General features: G+C 39.0%; 1 protein-coding gene and 1 long non-coding RNA gene across 2 annotated transcripts in view; one reads left to right on the forward strand and one right to left on the reverse strand.

The window, feature by feature from the left end:
* Positions 1–25098, reverse strand: part of Xpr1 (xenotropic and polytropic retrovirus receptor 1) — a 150160-nt gene that overhangs the window by 18134 nt on the left and 106928 nt on the right. The window contains exons 8-11 of the mRNA XM_031385244.1: positions 22354–22544; positions 21945–22124; positions 18004–18175; positions 16684–16878 (exon numbers count right to left, since the gene is read on the reverse strand). Coding sequence (XP_031241104.1) covers positions 16684–16878; positions 18004–18175; positions 21945–22124; positions 22354–22544 — 738 coding nt within the window. The remainder of the gene's footprint in view (positions 1–16683; positions 16879–18003; positions 18176–21944; positions 22125–22353; positions 22545–25098) is intronic.
* Positions 20412–25098, forward strand: part of LOC116101598 — an 8217-nt gene continuing 3530 nt past the window's right edge. The window contains exon 1 of the long non-coding RNA XR_004122880.1: positions 20412–20527. This is a non-coding gene — a long non-coding RNA (uncharacterized LOC116101598). The remainder of the gene's footprint in view (positions 20528–25098) is intronic.

Below are 25098 nucleotides of genomic sequence, written 5' to 3' on the forward strand. Positions count from 1 at the left end.
AAAAAAAAAAGTTGTTGTTTACATCTAGGATTTGTAAAACATAAGCAGTACTTAAGACAATTTGTGACAACTTGAAATGACACTGGAAAAGAAATGGGACTTGACTTCGGAACGCCTTCTTGGGCCTTAGGATCAGCTCTGTACTGTAGTAAAACAAATGCTCAGACATTTCCTGACACCAGAATTGCATAGTCAGAAAAGACCTGAGACCTTGCAGGTCTAGAACACCTGGAGTCAGTCTGTCTCCACTCATAAGATGCATAACTGTTTGCTGAAACAATCACTATTAAAGGGTAAGTAATAGAAACTTACAATAAGGAATATGTTAAAATAAGGGACTTGGAATTTATCACTTCTTCACGGTGTTAAACTCTGTTCTTCTGTACCCTTCCGAGACTGTATGCATTCAATCTGCATGACAGAAATACTGTACAATGCTGGTCTACTGTACATCTTTTTTCAACTCCACATTCAACAGTCAGTAGCATAAAATTGGGTCTTATGGAAATCAAGAAACACTAAAACCCAATGTCCCTAATCTATACTCCCACTCAAGAGCTGGTTTATTAAATATACACCAGCATATCATTTGTTTAGCTTCTTTTAGACAGTCAGTAGGAGGGAAAGGCAAGAGATTCTAATAGAATCTATCAAAAAAAGAAGAAAACAGAGGAAGAGGAAGAAGAAAGGAAGAGGAGGAAGAAAGGAAAGAAAGAGAGAGAGAAGGAAGGAAGAAAGAAAGGAAGGAAGGAAGGAAGGAAGGAAGGAAGGAAGGAAGGAAGAAAAAGAAAAGAAAAGAACAGAGTAGAACAGTACAGAACAACAGAACAGAAAGGCTCTGTCTGGATAGAAAACAACCCCCAGGTTTAAATTGTAGTCACTGTGGTGGTTGGAATAGGTTTGGTCCGACAGACTGTTTGAGAGCTTGGTTCATAAAGACTGGAGGCCTTGTTGGAGTATGTATGGCCTTGTTGGAAGAAGTTATGTCACTATGGAAAAAGGCTTTTAGGTCTCCTATGTTCAAGCTATGCCCAGTGTAATACACAGCCTCCTTTTGTTCCCTGTGGATCAAGATGTAGAACTCTCAGCTCTTTCACCAGCACCGTGTCTGCCTGCATTCTGCCATGTTTCCTGCCACGATAATGGATTAAACTTCTGAAACTATAAGCCAGCCTCAATTAAATGTTTTCCTTTATAAGAACTGCTGTGATGACGTCGTCTTTTCACAGCAATAAAGCACTGAGACAGTCATAAAAGTTTTCTTCAGAAGCATATTGGTCTGAATATTTATATTAGAACACTGATTATGAATTCTAAGTATCTAGCACATTATTAATTATCTAGGTATATTTGGATTTGTTCAAAGGTCAGCTAAGTAGTCCTGTTTAAAATGTCCCTAAGTAGTATGAACTGTCAACTTCACAGATGCATTAAAACATGCTCACAATTTGTCTACCAAGGTTTGCAAAAATAAAGCAAATTCAGGAATGGAAAGAAGTGCAATCTTCATTATTTAAAAAATAACATGAACATAGAGGTTAAAAGACAAAATATTTCATGATAAATTATGTTAGCAACTTTTAAAATGAAAGGTTTATGACAAGCCATGTAATCTACAAATATTATTTCAACTTTTCAAATAATAATCTATTAATTAGCTTGCTAGTAAGTGAGGATTTGCACAGAGTTAAAAGGTATATTCAGCAGGTCACAGACTGGTGTTTATCAAGTGAGCATAGGTAGTGTCAAGTCTTATTACTGAAAACTGGTACTCTTTATTAATTACTGAAGAAATAAATATAAATTATTGTCAGAGAAAAAGAAATTAATACTGAAACAAAACACAGTATGCTAATCTTCCTGCATTTCTAAATTTTGCCTTGTTTTTATAGTATAATTGTTAAAATGCTATGAGCAGCTCCCTCTTTTTAAGCCCATTTATTATTCTATGAAACTTCTACAAGACACACATGTAGATGTACTGACTTTTAAAGTAAACAAGTATCCTCACAGACTATCCCAGAGTAAGTGATACTTTACTTCAGACTTCAGTGATGCACCTGTGCTACATTTGGGTCTCATTTTTTATCTTCCCTATTTCCCAAGTAAAGAATGTTCCTCCTTTAAGTCCTCCTCCTTCATTGGTATTCAGGGGACATACTGGAAGGATGCTGTTACCACTTTAGGCAAGCAATTACACCTTATTCTCTCTTGGTGTACCCTGCTAGTCCACTTTAGTAATGGTGAGAATCACAGAAAATCAAGTCATTGCTATTCTACCAGAGGAGTCTCTCTTACACATCTGCCACATTAGAGGCAGAATACATGGAATAAATTTATAGAAATGACATCTATTGAATTTAAAATAAAAGTAAATTTCATAAGAGTTGCAAAGCCACAGCTATGAGAAGAATGAAAAGTGAAATAAGAAGTCAGAGGAGTGGAAGGCAGGAAGCTAGAGCATCCCACGGCAATCTATCGCTTTCCGAAGGGAGCTTAAAGTGACACCATGTGAAGGCTGTCTTTTCCCTCAAAGACGGTCCTACTCAGATAATGACATGTCTTAACCATAAATTAAATAAAAAGTAAAATGGAGCAGAGATTGTTTTCAAAGTCGAAACCTTGGAGTAAACTGAATTATGCCTGAGATTAGCACCTAAAAAACTTTGCATTTATTCCTATAGTCCTCAGATCAAACCATTTCTGAGATTTCTGAGATTACTACTGTTCTCTGAGAAATGAATATACAGATAATCTGCAACATATAGAAACGTAAAAGCCATATGCCCTCAGAAGAACGATGGTTTGCATTCATGACACTCACAAGGACAGGCAGCAGCAGTGGGCACAGCTCCAGCAGTCATGAGCTCATGGCTCCAATCAGCTGCTCCTCCACAGCGCACAAGCTATGATGTGTGGTCGGTGAAGTGTATGGAACACATTTCGACTTACCATATTCTCAGTGCAGGTGAGTTTACAGGACACAATTTTATCATATATCAGAAGTGTCAGTACACAGTCTCTATCATCAGTGTGTCTCAGTTAGCACAGAAGATTGCAGGCGATAGAGACTCCTTAGGTGATGAGCACCTTCATATTGAAGTATGAAAAACAGCCATTCTTATTTTCATTTACAGTTAAAGATACTAAAATTCAGAGAGACGGGAAGTCGAAAAATAACTGGTTTTGAAGTTAAAAGGTCTGAGTTGGAATCCACACTCTGTCATTTCCCAACCTTATGGTTACAGAAGACTCGTACTCTTACATAACTGGAACTAAAACGGGGTTAACTAGGCCTAAGAATAAAAGAGGAAAAGAGAAATAGCAATTCTATTCAAGACACTTTTATACCTCAGAGCATGCTTCCCTGAGCCCTCTCACATTTAAAGTGAAAGGGAAGGCCTAGGAGTATTGGGTACCATTAAAAATATTTCTAAAATAATGCTGGAAAATAATTTCAAACCCTATATAGAGGATAAGGGAGTATCTCTATGCTAGAGCAATGCTCAGCATGTGTGAGACCTGGACTCAACCTTCACATCAGTAAAATACCCAGCTGGCGAGCATGTGAGCAAGGGGAACACTCCTCCATTGCTGGTGGGAGTGTAAACTTGTACAACCACTTTGGAAATCTATTTGGCGGTTTCTCAGAAAACTGAGAATAGTTCTACCTCAAGACCCATCTATACCACTTCTGGGCATATACCTAAAAGATGCTCCACCATCCCACAAAGACACTTGCTCAACTATGTTCATAGCAGCTTTATTCATAACAGCCAGAAACTGGAAACAACCTAGATGTCCCTCAACTGAGGAATGGATAAAGAAAATGTGGTGCATCTACCCCATGGAATACTATTCAGCAACTAAAAACAAAGACATAGAGCTCAGTGGGTAAGAGTGCTGACTGCTCTTCCAAAGGTCCTGAGTTCAAATCCCAGCAACCACATGGTAGCTCACAACCACCCGTAATGAGATCTGACGCCACCTTCTGGTGCGTCTGAAGACAGCTACAGCGTACTTATGTATAATAATAAATAAATCTTTGGGCCGGAGCGAGCAGGAACTGAGCAAACGGAGTTGACCAGAGTGAGTGGGGCCAACTGGAGCAAGTTGGGTTGACCAGAGCAAGCAGAAGTCCTTAATACAATTCCCAACAACCACATAAAGGCTCACAACCATCTGTATAGTTACAGTGTACTCATATACATAAAATAAATAAACCTTTAAACAAACAAACAAACAAAAAGCCAAAGACATCATGAATTTTGTAGGCAAATGGATAGAATCTGAAAACATCATCCTAAATGAAGCACCACTTATACATGGATATCAGCCATAAAATACAGGATACCCATGCTTACTCTACAGACCCAAAGAAGGTAAACAAGAAAGCAGGCACAAGTGAGAATGCTTGAATCTCACTTAGAAGGGGGAATAAAATAGTCATAAGAAGCAGATGAAGGGAGGGAACAGGGTGGAAGAGGGGATGGGAAGGGGGATGGGGGGATTCAGGATCAGGTATGGGGAGGAACAGGAGAGATGGCCAGAGAATGAATGAAACTGCAACTGATAAAGATTGGATGGCAATGCCAAGATGAGACAGACCTGGGATAAGAGAGGTGCCCAAGATCAATGGGAGCATCCTTAGCTATGACTTATAGCATTGGGGATATGGTACCTCAAGAGGCCACCTCTTGTAGTCAAGGCAGGAACCCCAGTGGAGCAACAGAGACACCAACCCACCCATAAAACTTTTGACCCAAAATTAATTGTCTACAAGAAATGCAGGGACAGGGGATGGAGCAGAGATTGAGGGAATGGCCACCCAATAACTGGTCCAACTAGAGATGCATCCCACGGGCAAGCACCAATCCCTGACACTATCAATGATACTCTGTATGCTTGCAGACAGGAGTCTAGCATGGCTGTCCCTTGAGAGGCTCCACTTAGCAGCTGACTCAGACAGATGCAGGTACCCACAGCCAAACAGTGGATGCAGCTTGGGGACTCTTATTGAAGAATAGGGGACCAGAAGGGGATAGGAACGCCACAGGAAGGCCAATAGAATCAACTAACCTGGACCTTTAGGGTTCTCAGAGACTGAACCACCAACCAAAGAACATACACAGGTTGGATCAAGGCCTCTCTGCATAAATGCAGATCAGACTTCATGTGGGTCCAAACAACTGTGGGGGGAGGGTCCCAAAGCTGTTGCCTATATGTGGGATATATTATTCTCGATGGGCTGTCTTGTCTGGTCTCAGTGGGAGAGGATACACCTAGCCTCAAAGAGACTTGATGTGTCAGGGTATGGGGATACCCAGGAGGGCCCCTACCTGCTTAGAGAAGGGGATGGGAAACGGGGAGAAGGGATGTGGAAGGAATTGACCAGGAGGGGGCATTGAGCAGGATGTAAAGTGAATTAAGGAAAAAAAAAAAAAAAAAAAAGGAAAAAAAATCAGCTGAAGGGTGGTGTCACATGCCTTTAATCCCAGTGCTCAGGAGGCAGAGGCAGACAGTATATAAGTGATAAGCAGGTTCAATATAATTCTAAAACTAGTAACAGAATGGAAAAAAAATTAAAAGAGGCAAAACAACCTAAAAAAAATGATTAGTAAGATGGAGGAATCGGTTTATCAAATTTTGAGATTTGCTATGCAATTCCAGTACTGGCAAACACCAGACACAAAGGAAGAACCCGGGAATGGGCCCACACAAAAATGCCTAATTGATTTTGACAGTGTGTGAAAGTTGACATTCAATAGAACAGAGACAGCCTTTTTCAACAATACTAGTTCTACTAAAAACTTGATAGGTCGTAGACCTAATAGAAACTTTGCTTCATAACTTTTACAGAAATTAAGTCAAAACAGACCATGGACTTATCTGTAAAACATGAATCTAGGACACCAATAAAAATGTAAGACTGAGATAAAAAAAAAAAAAAGAAAACTTGAGACTTATGTCAAGGTAAAGAGTTGTTCATACAAAGACATGTTGGTAAACTAAATTGCCTGTTAAAGAACATGTTAGGAGGAAAAGCTGCAGCGGAAGCTTCTCTGTGCAGCCCTGGCCATCCTGGCACTCTCTCTGTAGACCAGATGGATCTCAAACTCAGGGATCCGCCTGCCTCTGCCTCCCTAGTGTGGGATGTGTGTACCACTGCTCGGCTGAGAAAATATATTTTTAAAAACTACTGGATTTTAAAAACTACCCGATGAATTCTACCCAAGTATATAAAGAACTCAACAAATTGAAAAACTAAGAGCAAATTCAACCAAAGGTGGGTAAAAAATATACACTGGTAATTCATCAAGAAAGACAGAGAGATTCCAAATGAAATGTCTAAATTCCAAATTAACCATTTAGCAAAGTGGCATGTGTGCTTGCAAATTGCTCTGCAGAATACAGCTGAGAACTGAAGTGACCTCTGATCTACTGAAGTCCTCCACAAGTGTGCTAAGAACAAGACAAAGCTCCCTTCTGGGACGGGCTCAGTGGTTGAGAGCACTGGCTGTTCTTCCAGAGGACTCAGGTTTTATTCCCAGTACCCATATGATTGCTCACAACCACCTCTAATTCCAGTTCCAGGAGGTTCTATGCCCTTTTCTGACCTCCAAGGACACTAGGCTCACACATGGTGCAGACATACATGCAAGGTCAACATTCACATATATAAAAATATTAAAAAGAAAAGAGAAACTTTCTCTAGTATTTTACTTGTGCTTTCTATATGCTTCTTTCACACCATGGAGAGTAGATACAGGACTCTTACACTAAGAGATAGAACCTATAATTTAGATTAGTTACTTTTTCAGGGTAGCACAGTTAACAAGGGAGCAAATTAAGCCAGTCCTAATCTGTCTAAACTCCCGAGCCACCATGTTCTAGCTCTTAACACACGAGGGCTTTCCACTCAAATGCTGCTTTAAAATTCTTTCTGGCAGAGGACTTGGTTAAATTGACAAGAGGGAGGTAGTGAGACCTTACTGTAGGCAATACAAAGTTAGGTGGAAGATTTTAAAAACCAATTACAAACATCAAAACTTTAAGTAGTTTTTTTTTTGTTTGTTTTGTTTTTTTTTGGGGGAGGAATCAGGTAGGGAGGTGTTTGAGACAGGGTCTTGGTGTGTAGCCTTGGCTGTCCTCAAGCTCAAAATCTTCCTGACTCAGGCTCTCAAGTGCTGGGATTACTGGTTTGTGCCACCACACCCAGCTGTGAAGTTCTTGATGAAGGAAACAGAATAGTGTGTGTAAGTGACAGGGACAAGAAGGACCATGCAGCAGATTCTAGACTTTGTATCAGCTTTCTTTGCTTTATTTAGTCTTTCTGTCTCAGCAATGAAATATGTTGAGTAGGCTATAATGTTCTACTTTATTTGGTAAGTGTTGATTTCCCTTGTGTAAACAGGTATAAATTTTGCCTTTAAAGAAAATATGCTCTAGGGTCTCCTTCAAAACTATTAAAAAATATGTATCAAGTGTTGAGAAGCCTGCCTGACTCAAATGCAAACGTTGTGTGTCAATGAAATATTTTGGTGATGAGTAGATTTTTATTTTCTTTTCTACTAAATAGATTAGAAGCACTGTTTTACTGTATGAAACAAAAATTCTTTCAAAGTCTCAATGAAATTCATATACTGTATCATATTCAAAGTATCACTGAAGAAGCCAAGGCTGTAGCTCAGTTTAAGTATATGCTTAGAACGCTCAAGGTTTTGGGTTAAATTCCCAGCATGTGGATGTGCTATGTGTGTACATTGTTGTCAATGACATTCTAAGAAATATATAGGTGACATGTCTTGTTTATTAGCATAATAGCCAACTTTCTAATTTTCCAACACCTTCTTTAAAATATATTTTATTTGGGGCTGGACAGATGGCTCAGATGTTAAGAGCATTGGCTGTTCCCCCAGAGGACCTGGGTTTAATTCACATGGCAGCTCACAACTGTCTGCCACTCCAGTTCCAGAAGAATCTTCACACCGATATGCATACATAAATATATATGTATATATAATATGCACATACATATCTTTTGTTGGGGTTGTTTTATGGGTATCTATGTTTCACTTTCTTGAATGTCTGTGTGCCTGGTGCCCCGGGGGCTAGGTCATTGGATCCCCTGGAACTGGAGTTACAGACTGTTGAGTGGCCATATAGGTGGCTGGGAATCAAATCAGAGTCCACTGAAAAAACAACTAGTGCTCTTAACAACTGAGCCATCTCTCTAGCCCTCTGATATTTCTTAGGAAGTGAATTTAAGGCCATAAAAAAAAGAGGCCAGCTCTGGCTACTTGGTAGGCAGAAGCACCTGCTGTGAAAGCCAACCACCTGAGTGATGCCCAGACCCCACATAAAGGACGAGAAAATAGACTGCACACAGTTGTCTTCTCACATCACATGCGCCCCCATTACATACACAATAATAAAATACAAATTTAAAAAGAACATAATGCTAAGCAAATTAAACATGCTAGCTAAATCATTTCCCACTTGAACTAGAATTAATGTTTCTGCTTTCCTCTAACTCAGAGGGAACTTCTTTTCATACTGGAGCCGACTCCACTCTGCTTGAACCAATGCTGTGGCTGCTAGTGTGACAGGCCTGGCTTGGCATTCAGTGGATGTGATGATTAGGACAAGGAGGCAGGAAATGGGTGTATCTTCTGATAAATACACCTTGCGTTATTCTTGCTCACTGTACTGCTGTGCTTTCTGACATAGAATGACACCATACTACCCTATCTGATTGGTTCTGCTTTGTTTACCTAGATTGTAACACTGTGTCATCGAGTAGTACTCAGGGTGTTCTGCAAGCTTAGAAGGAAGACTAATACGACAGAAACAAAGGCCTTGACGTGAATTCTATCACTGTTACCCACTTGGCAGTAGATTTTGAAGTAGTCTTTTATACATATTCATACTCTCGGTTCTTCTACTTCCTAGCTGGAGGACTTGGACAAATATCTTATCCACTGCTTTAATTTCCTTCCCTGTAAAATGAAGATTGTTTGTCTCTATCAAGGACTCTCTCTTTGACTTGCTTAGTTAAGATTCTTTAACCTCTCTGGGTCTCAACCCTAGCACCTGTGCTTTATATACAGGGCCTCTATCACCTCGCCGTAGCAAGCATCTTGCTAAGTTAAGTTTAGACTGTGCAAAACTAAGAGACATCGCAGCACCTACATCTGTCTTCAGTAAGAATCCTGTCAAGTCGTCTTGCCCAGGGTGTCTAATCCAATGTTTCCTTTTAGTAATTTCCTGTCCTTACCCAACTTCTTGGCTATAGACTCTCATTTCTTATTCATGAAGTAAATGGAGTTACAAACACAGAAAGGAATAATGATCACTTTTCCCCAACTGCAATGTTTCTCAATAAAATGTCACCTTAAGACCTGCCTAATTCTGCTTTTCATATCCAGGGCTGCTCTGAACAAAGCTAATTAGTACATGTCAAATACTTCAAATAGTGTCTAGCCATAGGCACAGTCCCTAAATATCACACTTGATATCAGAATTCTTTTCGTGCTTCTGTTGTGCGCATGGAGGCCAGAGGAGAATGTTCTCAGGGACATCTATGCTTATTTATGCCCCTGAGATAGGGTCTCTCCTACCCTTGAACTGGCCAAGGAGGACTGTTTGGCTGACCACCAAACTCCATTGATCTACCTGTTTCTGCCTGCCCAGCACTAGGATTACAAGCATATGCCAGCATACCTGGCTTTGAAATAATGTCACTAACTATTCTTCGCCTACTCCTTGCAGGTGATGGCATTATCCTTTGGCAGGCTACCATGTAAAACTTCATGTACTGCATCTGCTAAATCTACTGTAAACTTGCTATACTCTTTCATTTCCTTACTAAGGAATGCCATAAGCATGTCTTAATTTTCCCCAAGTTCTCTCCTTATTCTAGTTATGGAAAGGGATTTACTAGAACAAAAGATACATATTTTGGTTTTTTGAGACAGGGTTTCTCTGTGTCAAACTCACTCTGTAGACCAGGCTGGCCTCCATCTCAGAGATGTGCCTGCCTCTCTGCCTCTTAAGTGCTGGGACTAAAGACATGAACTACCACACCTGGATAAAAGATATATTTTTAAGACTCTTAACAAAATAACAATTGCCTGGGAGTGAATGCTCACTTCCCTATACCATTATTCACACTGAATACCATCACTCACCAAATATTACCTTAACTTGTATTATCCTGCTACTAGTGAACTGAAACACTGTTCATGTATCTATTCTGCAGAATTATGTTTAGGTCCATTGCCAATTAAGGAATCAATCTGAATTGTTTTCCCTGTAGTGGTTAGGTTGCAGCTGTCCATTTCCAAGGCAAGAACATTCTTTGCCTCGGTGATGTTGGGTTTGGTGACTGGCTGCAGCATTAGACAGGCAGCTTCCTTTGGACCTGCTGTGTGATTTTCTTTGGCAGCAAGAAGAGGCTTGAAATGCATCTGTGCATAGGTCCTGCTTTCCTCAGTGGCACATGAGCTTCCCACGGCAGGGCTTGCTTCATGAGGTGGGGCTCCAGGATGCACACACACCGAACAGCTCCACTCCCAACAACACTTAGGAGACTACACAGGGCAGAAGCAGGTCTGTGAACGAGCTCAACCTACTCCAGTCAGTTTCCAGCTGACCCAAAGAGTCTCCAGCAAGGACAAATTAAAGTTATTAAAATTACCAAGTTTTGGTTGGATTTATATGTGGCAATGAAAGCTGATGAGTATTCCTACTATGGTGAACTATAAAAACAACTGGAAGAGATTCATATACAATCTCCTCTACTCCCAGAGTACCACATATAGTAGAAATAAGGCCTTATAGTCTATTTGCCCACTTATTGATTCTGCCTTTTTTCTGCTAAAAATATATTAATACAATACATTCATTGGTTTTTGCTGATAGCATCAATATAAAGTTATATGTATAGATTGAAATGAAAATTTAAAATTCTACCAGACATTATTGTATAAGTTGAATTCAAATAATTTTCACCTTTGTTTCCTTTAAGCATCAAAAATCTTACAACTTCTGAGCAATAAAGTATTACAGATACTTTAAAATCTTTAAACTGAATTTTGCATGAGTATTACTAAAGCAACATAATTTATATACAAATGCTAACAGTTTTTCTTTTTTCTTTTTTTGAGACAGTCTTTCTCTGTGTAGCCCTGGCTGTCCTCGAGCTCGCTCTGTAGACCAGGCTGGCCTTGAACTCACAGAGATACGCCTCCCTCTGCCTCCCAAGTGTTGCGAATTAAAGGTGTGCCCACCACCATCGAGTTGAAATACTGTTTTTATGAGTTGTAAGAACAATTAAAATAGAACCAAATGAACTAAGGTTCAATGTGGTGTTACTTTTTATAATTAAATATTATATAGAGAAATAATTTATTTATATAGGAGTTTATTTATAGCTGTTTGAAAAATCAGCACAATAGCAGCAGAAAATGACAATTACTAATTACTAATTAATTAGGGAAAAAAACAGTATATTTATATTTTGGTTTTCTGGTTCCAAGAGGATTTTAGCCAATCTTGTTAAGACAGACTGTAAAAGAGTTCCTTCCCCTGTGAGGACACTGCAACAGAATAGATTAACTTCCAAAAGAGTTAATGTTTTGAGCTACTTTCAATAGTAAGGCAAAAATGAGAACATTTATCCAAATGAATTTTTTTTTTGTTAATGGAAAATATATCTTTTAAAGTTAATAGAACAAAGATTTCTCTAGAGAATTAAAAACCACAATTACCATTTCTATTATAGTTTAAGCAGATTAAAGTGTGGACTAGAAGCCTATTATTCAGGGCAGCAAGAGGGTGGCAACTGGCTGAACCCCAGAGAAGCAGCACTTCAGGACTGTGTGTGCTCATTCAAAATAATGAAGCGATTACTGCTCCAAAGGTACTGACTGGAGCCAAGAAAACCTATGTGAGAGGACCAGCCTTCAGAATGCACAAAGGGATCGATGAGATCTGGATACCAATAAAACGGGCGTGAGTGAACTCTAGAGACAACCCCTTTCAAAAAACGTAATAGCAAATCCTATCCTCACCCTAAGAAGTCTCAGGGAATGTGATGTGCAAACCCTGCCCCATCCCTATTTATGTGAACAGTAAGGTTCTAACTCCACCAGGAATTTATGTGTATTACAGAATGTTAGAAGCTACAAATGCAATACAATCTGATGAAATACTCTCTCCTTACAATTTGCTAGAAGCAATAACATCATGCCTTTCTGCTACTGTACTTCCCAAACATCTTTCCTTCCAAAGCAATGAAACCTTAAGGAAACTAGAACTCATTTAAAACACTTCCCACCTCCTCCAATCCCAATTTCCAAGAAAACACTTGTAGGAGTTGTTTTAAATGTGGTCATGTAATGACATAGAAATTTTAAACATGGAGATTGGCTTCTACCTTTGTCTCCAAAAATCAATGACAGAAAATAAATATAGTGACTTATTTCAAATGTTTCTTTTTTAATATAACAAAAGAGGCCAAACTGAAATATTATCATGAATAATCTTCCTAAATAGGCTGCCTAATCCTCACCTCAAAAATGATTCTAGGTGCAGAGTTAATGCATACACCTTCATTTTTATAAATCATGCAGCAGAGTATAAAAACAACCTCCATAACAATTTTGAAAGTGCACTTAATAGAATGCTGTTACTATGGTAACCCTGGCAGGCTAGTTCTTTGAAAAGAATCACATCAGAGTCTGAACAAGGTTATGTCATGATCTTTTACTCTTCTTTCCTCATAAATGTTTCTTTTGCAACAGCACACACACTTAATAGAAAAGTATCTACATAATTAGTCATTTCAGTCTTTTGACTCAGTAATTATTTCTAAAGTCTTTGTTTTTTTAGGACACTGACCAAGAAAATAATGTAACTTAGGGCTGAGGCTATGGCTCAACTGCTAGAATGTTTGCCTAGCATGCATGAAGCCCTGAGTCTGATGTCCATCACCACATAAAACTGGGTGTTGTTGCACATTCAAGTTCAAAGGCATACTTGCTACACAATGAGTTTGAAACTAGCCAAACCTATGTGTGGCCCGCCCTGTCTTTTACTGATTTTTATGTGAGACCTTGTCTTTTTTTTTTTTTTCCTTTTCTTCAAGACAGAGCTTTTCTGTGTAACCCTGGCTATCCTGGAACTCACTCTATAGACAAGGGTGGCCTTAAACTCAAAGATCTTTCTGTCTCTGCTGTGATTAAAGGTATACACTGATATTACCTGGCATGAGAACTTAGAGAAAGAAAGAAATGAAGAAAGAAAGAAGGAAGGAAGGAAAAGATGAAACCTGATCACAATTCAAATGTCACAATTTTGTCATTCCAAGTTCTAGGCTTTTTGGTACAAAAATTATTGATGTATTCAATATGCAGCAATCATAAAATATTTTTAAAACTTTAGGGATATGAACAACATAAACAATAAATGGTCTCTCCATTTTCTTCTCCATGCCATTCATGTAGCACATCTATAGAGTCTATACTGTGATTTCAGGAGCAATTCTTACAATAATTCTATGAAGTAAATAGACATAGGTATTATTATCTCCACTTTAAAGATATGGCTATGTGTCAGACAAAGACAGCAGTGACAAATGGGGCCGAGGCAAACAGAAGTAGGAAAACAGGACTGTTTCTCCCTCATACTGCAAGGTGAGGCTGGGATGAGCCCCATGGCAAAGTGACAGGCTGGCACACCACACTCAGGGCCCCAAGCATGATCCTGGTATCACAAAATAGAAATAAAGAGCCAAGCAGGGCAGATCACATCTTTAATCCCAGAACTTGGGTGGTGGAGGCAGGAGGATCAGATGTTCATGGTCATTCCCAGCTACATGTCATCTGGACATTATCTTTCATCTTGGCCTATCAGGCTGTGTGAGAGACTTGTGCTGTGGCCTTTTTTTGATTCACTGCTTATACAAATAGTACTCTATTTTGAAGCCTTTCAAAATATGTGGTTTCAAACCCCCATAAAATTTACCATTCTAACCATTCCTTAGCATATATAGCTAAACAAAGCTCAATAATTTTAAGACAGAAACGGGGAAAATTCTCTTAGCACCTTGTAGTGAAAGGATACAATCTGACACCTTTTTTTGTTGTTTTTGAGAAAAGAATAAAATTTACTATCAGTTTTCATAAATACATAGCAGATAAGTCATCAATATATCAAATATATCAATGTAAAACTATACCCCATTAAACTATAGTTAAATAGGAAATATATATATTTTCTAGTACAGAACTGCTTCATTTAGAGATAAATTATGCTGGGTCAAACTTCTGTTCACATTCCCCAACCCCCTGTGATACTGGGGACAGATCATCCATTTCTACACATGCCAACTGTACAAACGCAGAAATCAAAAAACAACCTGAAGGAGGTAGTTCTCTCCTTCCACCATGGGTACTCAGGGACTGAACTCAGGCTGTCAGGCTTGGCTGCAGGTGCCTTTACCTGGGAAGCCATTTTGTTGGCCCATCCCAGCCTTCTTTGTACATTTTCTTACGCTGTGCTGAGGACTGAACAAGAGCTTCCTGCACGATAGGTTAGCTACATTCTCTATCTACTCTACTTCTTATTTTGAGACAGGGTCTTACTATGTTGCTAGGCTGGCCTGAACTCATTCTGTAAATAAGGCAGGCCTTGGACTTGTAATCCTTTTTTGTCATTATAGGTCTTTATATAAACTGAAGTTCCCACAGGGAAAAAAAGCCAAACCAAGGTTAAAAAGCTTCTACAAGGCTGCGTATGATGGCCGAGCTTCCAGACTGTATGCAGTGTGAAGACCAGAACCAGATTACCTTAGACTGCCCCTTTAAAGGCCATTCACTGTCCACTCCTGTGTCTGAACATCTCTGCAACTACCAAGACCTGTCAAACGTATTCTTTGTGTGTGGAGAATTTGGCATCAGTGTCTTCCCCAGTCATTCTCTCCGTTATTTTTTGAGACAGGGCCTCTGATTTAACCTGGAGCTCAATGACATGATTAGTGTGACTGTAAGCAAGTCACAATATCTATCTCCCCATGGCTGGGATTACAAATACCTGCTGCCATGCACAGCCTTTACATAGAAAGGTGTTGGGGACCAAACTCACATCCTCAAGTTTGCGCAGCAAGCACTTTACTGACTGAGTTATCACTATAGCCCTAAAATGTATGCTTAGCAGAACACTAACCATTACCAATCTAAAAGCTAAAAATTTTATCAGACATCCCAGACCTATACAGAGTTTCCCTTGGTCTGTTGTAGCCTGCTTACTTACAGTCACCATCAATGTGTTCAGTAAATACCTTGATTTATGATTTTCTTTGTTCTATAACTAATAAAATCTCTGAATCTGTGCTCCCAGGCCATTGTAACTTAGGTTTGGCTCAAGAATAAACTATCTCTTATTTCCTGAGATGAATGCTGTATTTTGTATCAATAGCACCAACAGCCTGGGCAACTTTCAGCTTCTTAATGAATATATTACTAGCATGATATATTCAAGTACTCACTTTTACCTAAGATGGGAGGCAGGCGTCTCTGATAATTTAGCAAAAGGAGCCACATAGCATCTTGCACCAAATCAATTGTCAAACTTACAAATTCTCTAATAACTTTATAAATCACAGTACATGTTGGTGCTGACTACTGGCATTCCTTAGTAAGAACTAAAATTATGGGAGCTGTGAGGATGTTTCCTTCACTGAAGTACTCAATTACATTCTATCACTTAGCAAGAATGGTGACCTGGTGGTAGAATTATTGGCTACATTTATCAATACTATTCTAAGCACAGAATCTATGTCATAGTATGTATGTTCAGAGGCACCAATTTCATGGTATTAACAGTGCTCTCATCTGTCATGACATCAGATAGATGTTAGAGCAACAGTAGTTTTGTACCTCTGAATACATCTCCCAATACAGCCTCACAAAAAAAGGTTACTGAGAACAATTTACCCGAGTATTTAAAAGGCACTCTACTAATCTGAATTAGTCACATCTCTTTGCACCATCTAAGGTGTGGGCTGACTCTGTCTATTCAGCAGACAAAGAAGGAATGCATTTTAGTACAAGGAAGGGAAATCACTGATTGACAGTTCTTGGGAAAAGGTTAAAAATTCAAAAGGAGTGTTCAGCATGTGGCTCTGAACTTAAAAGGTTTTTTCCCTTCCCAACAGAAGAGCAGTAGCAAGTAATAGCAGGTTGCCATGGAGACGAGAAAGTAGAAGGATAAGAGAACTCAATTTGCAGTTAAATGGGCTGGAAACAATCCTTACTAGTTAGTGAAAGAAAACGATTAAAAATATACTTGATTGCCAGAGGGATTCTTGTGTACCTAGCCATCTCTTAACCTCATTAATGAACAAGGAAATCTCCAAAAAAAACTTCTAAACCAGTAAATGGAAACCCAAGGCATCCGAGCAGCAGTCAGGATTCAAAAGACACCACAATTCTCACCAAATGACTGCAAGCCTTGTTAATGATACTTGCTAATATCCATTGAAATGAGATTAAAACTGTATTCAAGGCTAAACTGAGATAGCCAGGGTCTGGCGCCTCAGCAGAAACAGCAGCAGGAGTGGCAAAGTCCAGGAAAAGAGATTCAAGTAGTAAGAGCTAAGATGTAAAAACCTCAGCATACCCTTGTGAGTGCTGTAGAGGGCTGCAAACGTCACGGTGAAGAAAGTTGTGGAGTATTTGCCAGCGTTCACTAGATGAGGAAAGGCTCTTCTTGTGTCACGGTACCGGCGCAGGCACTGGATGAAGCGAAGCCAAGCAGGAATGCACTGAACAATGGCTCGCACACCATATGTGTATCTGTGGCAAAATTCGGGTTCTGTGAAGATTTCAAAGAAGAAGGAAAAAAAAAATCACAATTCAAAAAAATGAATTGTTCACACCATTTAGTCACACAGTACAACTACTCCTCAGCATGTCCATAGAACCCAGCCAGCGGGTTCAGTCTCTCTCCTCTGCAGGTACTATTTGTTCATGTTCTTTAGTGTCTGATAAGCCAAAGAGAGGAGCCAAGGTGACTACCGGGAAAATTATGTTCTCTTAGGTTTCTGAGTATCCTAGAATCAACTCAAGTATAATTTTTGACTTGTTGTTTCAAGTGTAATAAAACTATAGGAAAAGTATCTATGAATAAAAGGAAGAAAAACACATGCTTTGTTCTATGACTTTAAACATATGGAAAAACCTAGAAACATCACAGGTATTGCGACAGCTTTATATGTGGCAAGCTACTATAAAACATATACCCAGAGTACATCTTCTGTGGCCTCCCTTCTGCTTTGGAGTGATTTTTGTTTTTGAGACAGGATTTCATTATGTATCCCAGGCTGCCCAGGGACTATCCTATGGTTTCAGCTTCCTCACTGCTGGGATTGCAAGTGCTTGGTGGGCTGCCACATCCAATTTATGATTATCTTTTGCGAGTACATGCTATAGAACTATCTACATTAGATCTCTGTTGTAAGTGCAAACTTCCTAACTACATGAACCTGGCATTTCCCAAGAATGGATAAAGAGCCAGAAGGGCAAGACTTTTGATTGACCAGGGTGTTCTCAAGGCACTTGGTCTGATTCTAAGCAATCAGTACTTGGATCACTGGGACCTACAATGGCATCTTGAACATTTCTGTGAGGACAAATTGCTGGCACTCTAGCATTTGTGATACAGCTACCAACACACATGAATGTTGAGAGATAACTGCAGAATTCTTTAAGTGTAAGTTGTAAATTTCTTGGCAAATGGTTGACTAAAACCCTAACACAACTTTAAAGCCAAATGATTTCAGATAAGGAGATTGCTAACAGAGTGCCAAGCACATTTAGTTATATGTGTAATGCTATTGGATGAGTTTTCATCATGACCTTAACTGTCGCAGCTATCATTCCCAATAGTTCTTGGTTTATGCTGGCAATCCAGCAGTGTGAATACAAAATCATACTCTACCTTGCGGATCATTTGGCAACAGGCCCTTACTCTCATCCCATTTAAGCTCAAAACTGTAGAAGCAGATCATATATTCCAGGTCCATGAGAATCACTGACAGGCTGTTCAGCTGATCGGCCAGCCAGAAATCAGCAAAGCCTACCTTATGGAAGGGAGCAGTAAATACTCGAAACTGAGAAAAAGAAAGGAAAAAAAATTGAGAAATCGTAGAGCCAGTTCTCCAGTTCAAGGCTGACCATTTAGAGTGACTGCTGATAAAAAGGAGACCAATAAATCACAGACATACACAAAGCCTGGACAACAAGGTTGTGTTAAGTAGTGAAGCAGGAAAGACTTGAATGAAAAGTTGGAAGGCAGTGTTCATGAGTGAGTGTGGGGTTGTTGATATATAAAAAACAGAAAGCAAGAGGAGAGAGAATACACTAGTGGTTCATTCCTGTAAGCCCAGCCTTGAGAAGGCTGAGGCAGGATTGCAACTGAGTAAGACCCTGTCAAGAAAAAAAGTGATGGCAGCACAGAAGGGTACCTGGTGTTAGGCTACAAAGCGTTTGCTGGATAGGGGACACTCAGCTGACTGACTACAAAGCTTTTCTTTGCCTAGAAAAGACAGGAAGGGCCAGACAGTGGTGGCACAGGCCTTTAATCCCAGCCTTGGGGAGGCAAAGGCAAGTAGATCTCTGAGTTTGAGGCCAGCCTGGTCTACAGTGTGAGTTCTAGGACAGCCAGGGCTGCACAGAAAAACCCTGTCTCAAAAAACCAGGGGGGTAGGGGGAGAGGCTGTAAACAGGCAGGGAAGGTGATTATATCATCTGTCTGAGGCACGTCAGGTTCTCTAACCTAAATGACAGTCTTACAGCATTGGGTTTCGAACCCAGGACCTTATGCATATAAGGCAAAGTACTCTAGCATTTAACTGCACCGCAGCCTATGTAATATTGATTTCACTAATGTAATGGCAATGACTGTGTTCACCTTGTAATTTCCACCTCTCTGACCACTATTCTGAAAATAATGATTAATCTATTAAGCAAACTTATTGACCACTAACTCACACAATATATTCTCTTAGGGTTTATGGAATAGTATAGTTCAATCTATCTAACAATTCTTTTCTTAAGGGGAGTAGTTCACTATGTAGCCCAGGTTGGCCTCTAACTTGAAATTTTCCTGCCTTTACTCACGAAGTGCTAGGATCATAGGTATGTAGCAGCATGCTTAACTTTCTCATAGCAATTCCAAAGCTAGGTCCTTTGTTATTCCCATTAACACAAATTCATCTTGACTTGTTCTGTATACACCTGTTATAACTGCAAAGGAAATCCTAGCACTGCAGAGCAGAATCAGACAGACACTAGTGCAATCACCAGGAATAAACTCAGGTTGTTCAGAGGATCTGGATGATCCTGCATGAAGGAGTATAGATAAAGATAGCTTTTATCTTTATCCTCTTAAGACTCCTTCGATTTTATTATAAAAAAATGTATAAGATAATAATGTATTCCTCTGACACAGTAGTAATTTTGAAAATGCATTTAAATTCTTAGCTCTCTGGATGTATAGCTGTATTCATTTAGCAGACACATTCAACCTGGGAATCTATGGCAACCTTCCTCTCAGATGTGGCTGGGTCTTTCTATTCATTCTATAAGCATTTCTCTTCAAAGAAAACATGACTACATAGTAGGAATCATCCTGAGTATCATCTATAATAGATACTATATTGAAGCTAGATTTGGAAAAAACAATAACAAGTTTTGAGATACTGGTGTCTGAAGCTGTTATCTTTTGGTTCCATGATCTTCTGGAACTGGAATTATAGGCAGTTTTGAACTGCCATTTGAGTGCTGAGAATTAAACCTGCACCTCTGGAAGGGCAGCCTGTGCTCTTAATCACTTGAGCCACCTCACCAGCTCCTTAAGTTCATATACATTATGCACAATTTTACTATAGAACTAAAGAAAATAGTGGTTAAGAACTGATCTGGGGCTAGGGAGATGGTTCAGTGGTTCAGAGTGCCAACTGCTCTTCTGAAGGTCGTGAGTTCAAATCCCAGCAACTACATGATTACTCACAACCATCCAGGATACCCTCTTCTGGAGTGTCTGGACAGCTACAGTGCACTTACATACAATAAAGAAAAAAAAAAAAGAACTGATCTGTAGCCAGGTGGTAGTATGGTAGTGACATATGCCTTTAGTCCCAGGACTTAGGAGGCAGAGGCAGAGGCAGAGGCAGAGGCAGAGAGATTTAAGTGAGTTCAAGACTAGCCTTTTTTGCAGATCGAATTCCAGGACAACCAGGGCCACACCTAGATGCCCTGCCTAGAAAAACAACAACAACAAAACAAAACAAACGGATCTCTAAGTGATATAACTAGGGATTCTATTTTAGAACTTTCGTTAGTTACTAGAAGAAGAAGGTAATGTTGCTATTGGAAAATCCGGGGCTCTGCTCATGCTTCCTCATTGGACTTCTAGCTGGGGAAAACACAGAGAGAGGAAAGAGGACCAATGCCTACTGAGTGTAAGTCGCCTGCACTGGATCAGACACGTGAACATCGAACAGTTACTACTTAAAGTCCTTAAGCTTTTTTTTTTTGGAAGGGAAGGTAGCATATGTTAATTTCAAAGATTCCCATATAACTATGAATATAAATGGTGAGCAGTCTTTACTGTTAAGACCAAGCGTTTTTCACAAAATGGAGGTGAAAAACATGGAAAATAATTTTAAGACAAGTTTTTAAAAAAGATTTTCAAAGAAATATCACTACAGTGAAAGCATTCTATTAATTTTTCTGACATACATTTTTGGAGCTAATCTTACCAATGAAGTTTGAAAAAAAATAAATAGGTCAACTGATTTTAAATAACTTATACACAATAACACTTGTGTTTTAGCAACAATATTACAAAAGCAACAATTTTTCTTTCTATGTCTCACTGCTTCTAGGAAGGCTTTTACTAGTGTGTTAATCCTTCTTATACATCCTGCTAGCCTATTCAATCAACCAGTCTGCATTATTAACACACAGTGCAGACCCAGACATAAACATCCACTCAACAGGAATCATTCTACTAATCAGAGAAAGTAGTCATGCATGAAATCATGGCTTTCTACTTAGACAAAGGATGCACTGGGGAACTGCATACAAGATACACATCTATATCATCTTGTTATTGTAATATTATCACAGTAAGCTTTCAGAATCTTCCAAAAAACCTCATTTAGAAATAATTTCATAGAAAAACTAGAGAAGTGGCTCAGTAGTTAATGTCCTTGCTGCCCTTGTGGAGGCCGGGGGCTTCAGTTCCCAGCATCTTCTCGTGGTTCTCAACTGTCTGTAACTAAGCTCTAGGGATTCGATGTCTTCTTTTGGCTTCCATGAATATCAGCCACACATGTGGTATACATATACATATGTAGGCACCCACATATATGAATGAGGTAAAAATAACCCTCTTAAGAAATAAACACTCTATAGGGATTTTACAGTTATAGGTAATCTAAGATAATGCTGACGTAAATGAAGTATAAAGTGACCTTGGACTTCTGATCCTTCTGCCTTTAACTCCAAAGTAAGGGATTACACGATGCTACTATGCCTGGCTCTCTTTTCTTTAGAAAGAAAAAAATAGTTCTACATATTACCACACTGGTTAACTAATCAAAATGTATAAAATCAACTCACTATCTGGTCATTTTATACTTCATTTTAGGAGAGGAAAAATGTCAGGCACTTTCCCAGGGCTGCCATGTTGTAAACTTTCAAGGTTATCTAGCATCCATCAAAAGCACTTGCTCCTGAAACTGGGCACCACTCACATGGCACAATGTGAACCCTGCCTCTGACGCTGTACAATCCAGCAGCCATGTGTGGCATTCGAGGAAATCAATGCTAATGCACTATTCTAAAACTGCTGAGCATGCCTTCTAGACTTACCAGAAGTTTAAGCAGCCAAAATCTGGATTTATAGTAGAAAGTTTTGGTAGGGTTGATAAGAAAGAAGACCATAAACCCATAAAGGGCGAGTGGGTACACATAAGTAGGGATGATGCTGATGGGAGCGAAGAAGCAGGCCAGGAGGCTCAGGCACCACAGTATCCCCAGGAAGCCAGCGATCTACAAATACAGGGAACACAAAAGAGAGAACGTTACTTCTCATCCTCACACAGAATAATCTCTAATAAACAAAGATAAGAAAAACAATTAATAATCCATCAATCCCTCAAATGGGAGATGGCCTTGAACACGCATCAGCTCAGCCACTCAGTTTAGTACACTCGTGAGACTCCCAGGGAGTCAGCCATTCACTTAGTGAGGACATGCTCACCAGACTGTGCTTTATTACCTCAAAGAGATGCTGATGAGACAAATTGTTTCTTGGATTAAGTTCAAAGATGAGGACATGGTTTACTCCAGCTTGTCTCCAACCATATGTGTTGATGCCCAGTAGAAAAAGAAATTCAATCAGCAGAAAGCCACCCCGATAGATTCTTATCAAGGGCCATACAGTTCTATCTGTTTCAAGTTTAAATACAGCTGAAAGAAAATGTATTGGTTAGTTATAAAATCTACAATGTTCCCTTTAGTTATCTTTTCTCTTCATTCTCTGAGACACAGCCCTAGCACAGGACATTTCTACAAAACAATCTGTGTCTAGATTATCTTAAGACTCTGACAGACTTGCCCCTAGGTTCTTTTTTCTGCCTCTTTACTCTGAAAAGTGCAATTAGAATAATTTCCCTCAAACTTTTTTATCATGTTATTCAATGTTCTATAAGTTTTTAATTTTGTTTTGTTTTCGAAATTATAAGACAACAGGGTTAAGCGGCTTTGAACAGTGAAACCAGCTTTTGTTTTTGTTTTGAGACGTGCAGCCCTGGCTTCTCTGGAGCATGCTATGTAGCAGGCTGGCCTCAAACTCATGGAGATCCTCTTGCTTCTGTCTCCTGTGTGCTGGCATTAAAGATGTGCACTACCATGCCTAGTATAAGACTATTTTGTCAACAGGAGCTTCTTGTATGGTACAACCCCTTCAACATTGCTTTCTCTGTCATTACACTACCTACAACATTAACTTCTACCTCACAGAGTTGTTGTAAAATGAAAAGGCACAAAACACAAGAAGACAATGTGAGAATTTAAATGTCATATAAATAAATCATAGTTGACATGTATGGAATGTGTAATATGGTGAGGGCTTAGTCTTATTCTTGGTGCTTTTCCATATAATAGTTAGTCTGAATAACAATTTTTTTTGTGAATTTAAATTACTATGTCTACACAGTCAACATAGACTTAGAAAACTGGAGCACAGATAGGTAAAGTAATTTGCTCTGGATTACTGAGCTAAAATGTAGCCTTTGGTTGGCCTGGCCTTGAACTTGAAGGAACCTGCCTGCCTCTACCGCCACACCTGGCTGCAACCTTTATAATTCTGTACAAAGCTGGTGCTCTCAAGTACTATGTTGTTCATATGCCCATTCAAATACTCAGTACCATCATTACTCTACAGCTTTCCTAGAGTTATGATGTTCAAACCTCTTAGTTCTGAGAACTCAAGCTCTTAAAGACGTGTAATCTCCAACTTACTTTTCCCAACTCCACCCTATAACACTCCCAGAGACTGACCCGATGCATCTCATCTTTTAAAAAAAGTGAGTTTCCCTAGCACCTACCGTGCTCTTTCACTTCATATCTACCAAGTTATACTTACTTAATTTAAACAACCATTTATTTAACTTAATAGTTAACTTAAACTTATGTAACGTTAACTTAAAAGTAACACTTTTTTTTTTTGAGAGAAAGTGCTTACTTTGAAATCACATATATAAACCAGATATCAAATCTTAGTAGGATAAATTATTTAACTTAGAGTTTCTAGTTCTCAGTTTCCTCTTGGTCAATGAAAATAGCATCTATTCTCACACTGGACTTGATTCCCAGTACTGCATAAAACTCGAATTATATATCCTGGCTATCACAGCACTTGAAAGGTGGAGGCAAGAGGATCAGAGGTTCATAGTCATCCTTAGCTACAAAGTAGTTTTGAAGTCAGCCTGAACTATAAGAGACCTATTAAAAACAAAATAAAACAAAAACAAACAACATACTTTCACAAACTTGTTAAGATTAAAAGTGAAGAATATATCAAATACCTAATGTTTGACCCATTAAAAGAGTATTAAGTATATACTGGTTTCTATTACTTGGAAAAAAATAAATCCAATATCATCCTAAGAACTGGGGACTCAATAGTGAAGAGTAGACAAGTTATCAATCTCTACTTAACTGTAACAGTACACTGTGAGGGAAGGCGGTAAACAGCAGGCTGAGACTCTTAGGAGACTACACGTTCCTTATTACAGAATGAAGAATGAGCCCCTGGAATCTCTAGGGACTCTAGGTAGAGAGGAGGCACAAAGCGTTCAGTGATCAAAGGCCAAGGCCACTGGCTGGAATGAACTGAAGTTTCCAGTGACATATCATATTGGGCTTCATAGTGCTTTGTTCATATTTAAGCTTTTATTCTGATGTATAAACTGGTAGAAAGTTTTGAATGCAAGTGTCACATTAACAGACTATTCTAGCTGTTAAGTGACAAATGGGCCATAAGAGAACCAGCGGAGTCAAGATTAGCTAGAAAATTAGATGAGTAGAAAAGCACTTTTTGTAGCTTTACATTATGAATCCTAAGACACCAGACATACTATAAAATATAGATGATCCCAGAGAATCTATAATAAAACTGTAAGAGTCAGTAGCCTCAGCAAAACTGCAGAACACAAAGTCAATCAACATACAAAATTCAGTTGCATTTATATGTATCAGCAATACGCAATCAGAAAAGAAAATTAGGAAAGCAATTTTAATTATAACAGTATCTAAAACTATTAAACATTTAGTAGTAATTTTAACCATGGAGGTCAAAGATTCACATGTTGAGAGTAAGAAAACATTTAGAAATTAAAGTAGACTTAAATATATAGAAAGAAATGCTATGGTCATTGACTGGAAGACTTGATATTGTGAAGATGGCAGCAAATCAATCTACACATTTCATGAAATCCCTATCAAAATTCCAATGGAAACT

This window comes from Mastomys coucha, unplaced genomic scaffold (assembly GCF_008632895.1).
Source record: "Mastomys coucha isolate ucsf_1 unplaced genomic scaffold, UCSF_Mcou_1 pScaffold1, whole genome shotgun sequence".
In the NCBI taxonomy this organism is placed as follows: Eukaryota; Metazoa; Chordata; class Mammalia; order Rodentia; family Muridae; genus Mastomys; species Mastomys coucha.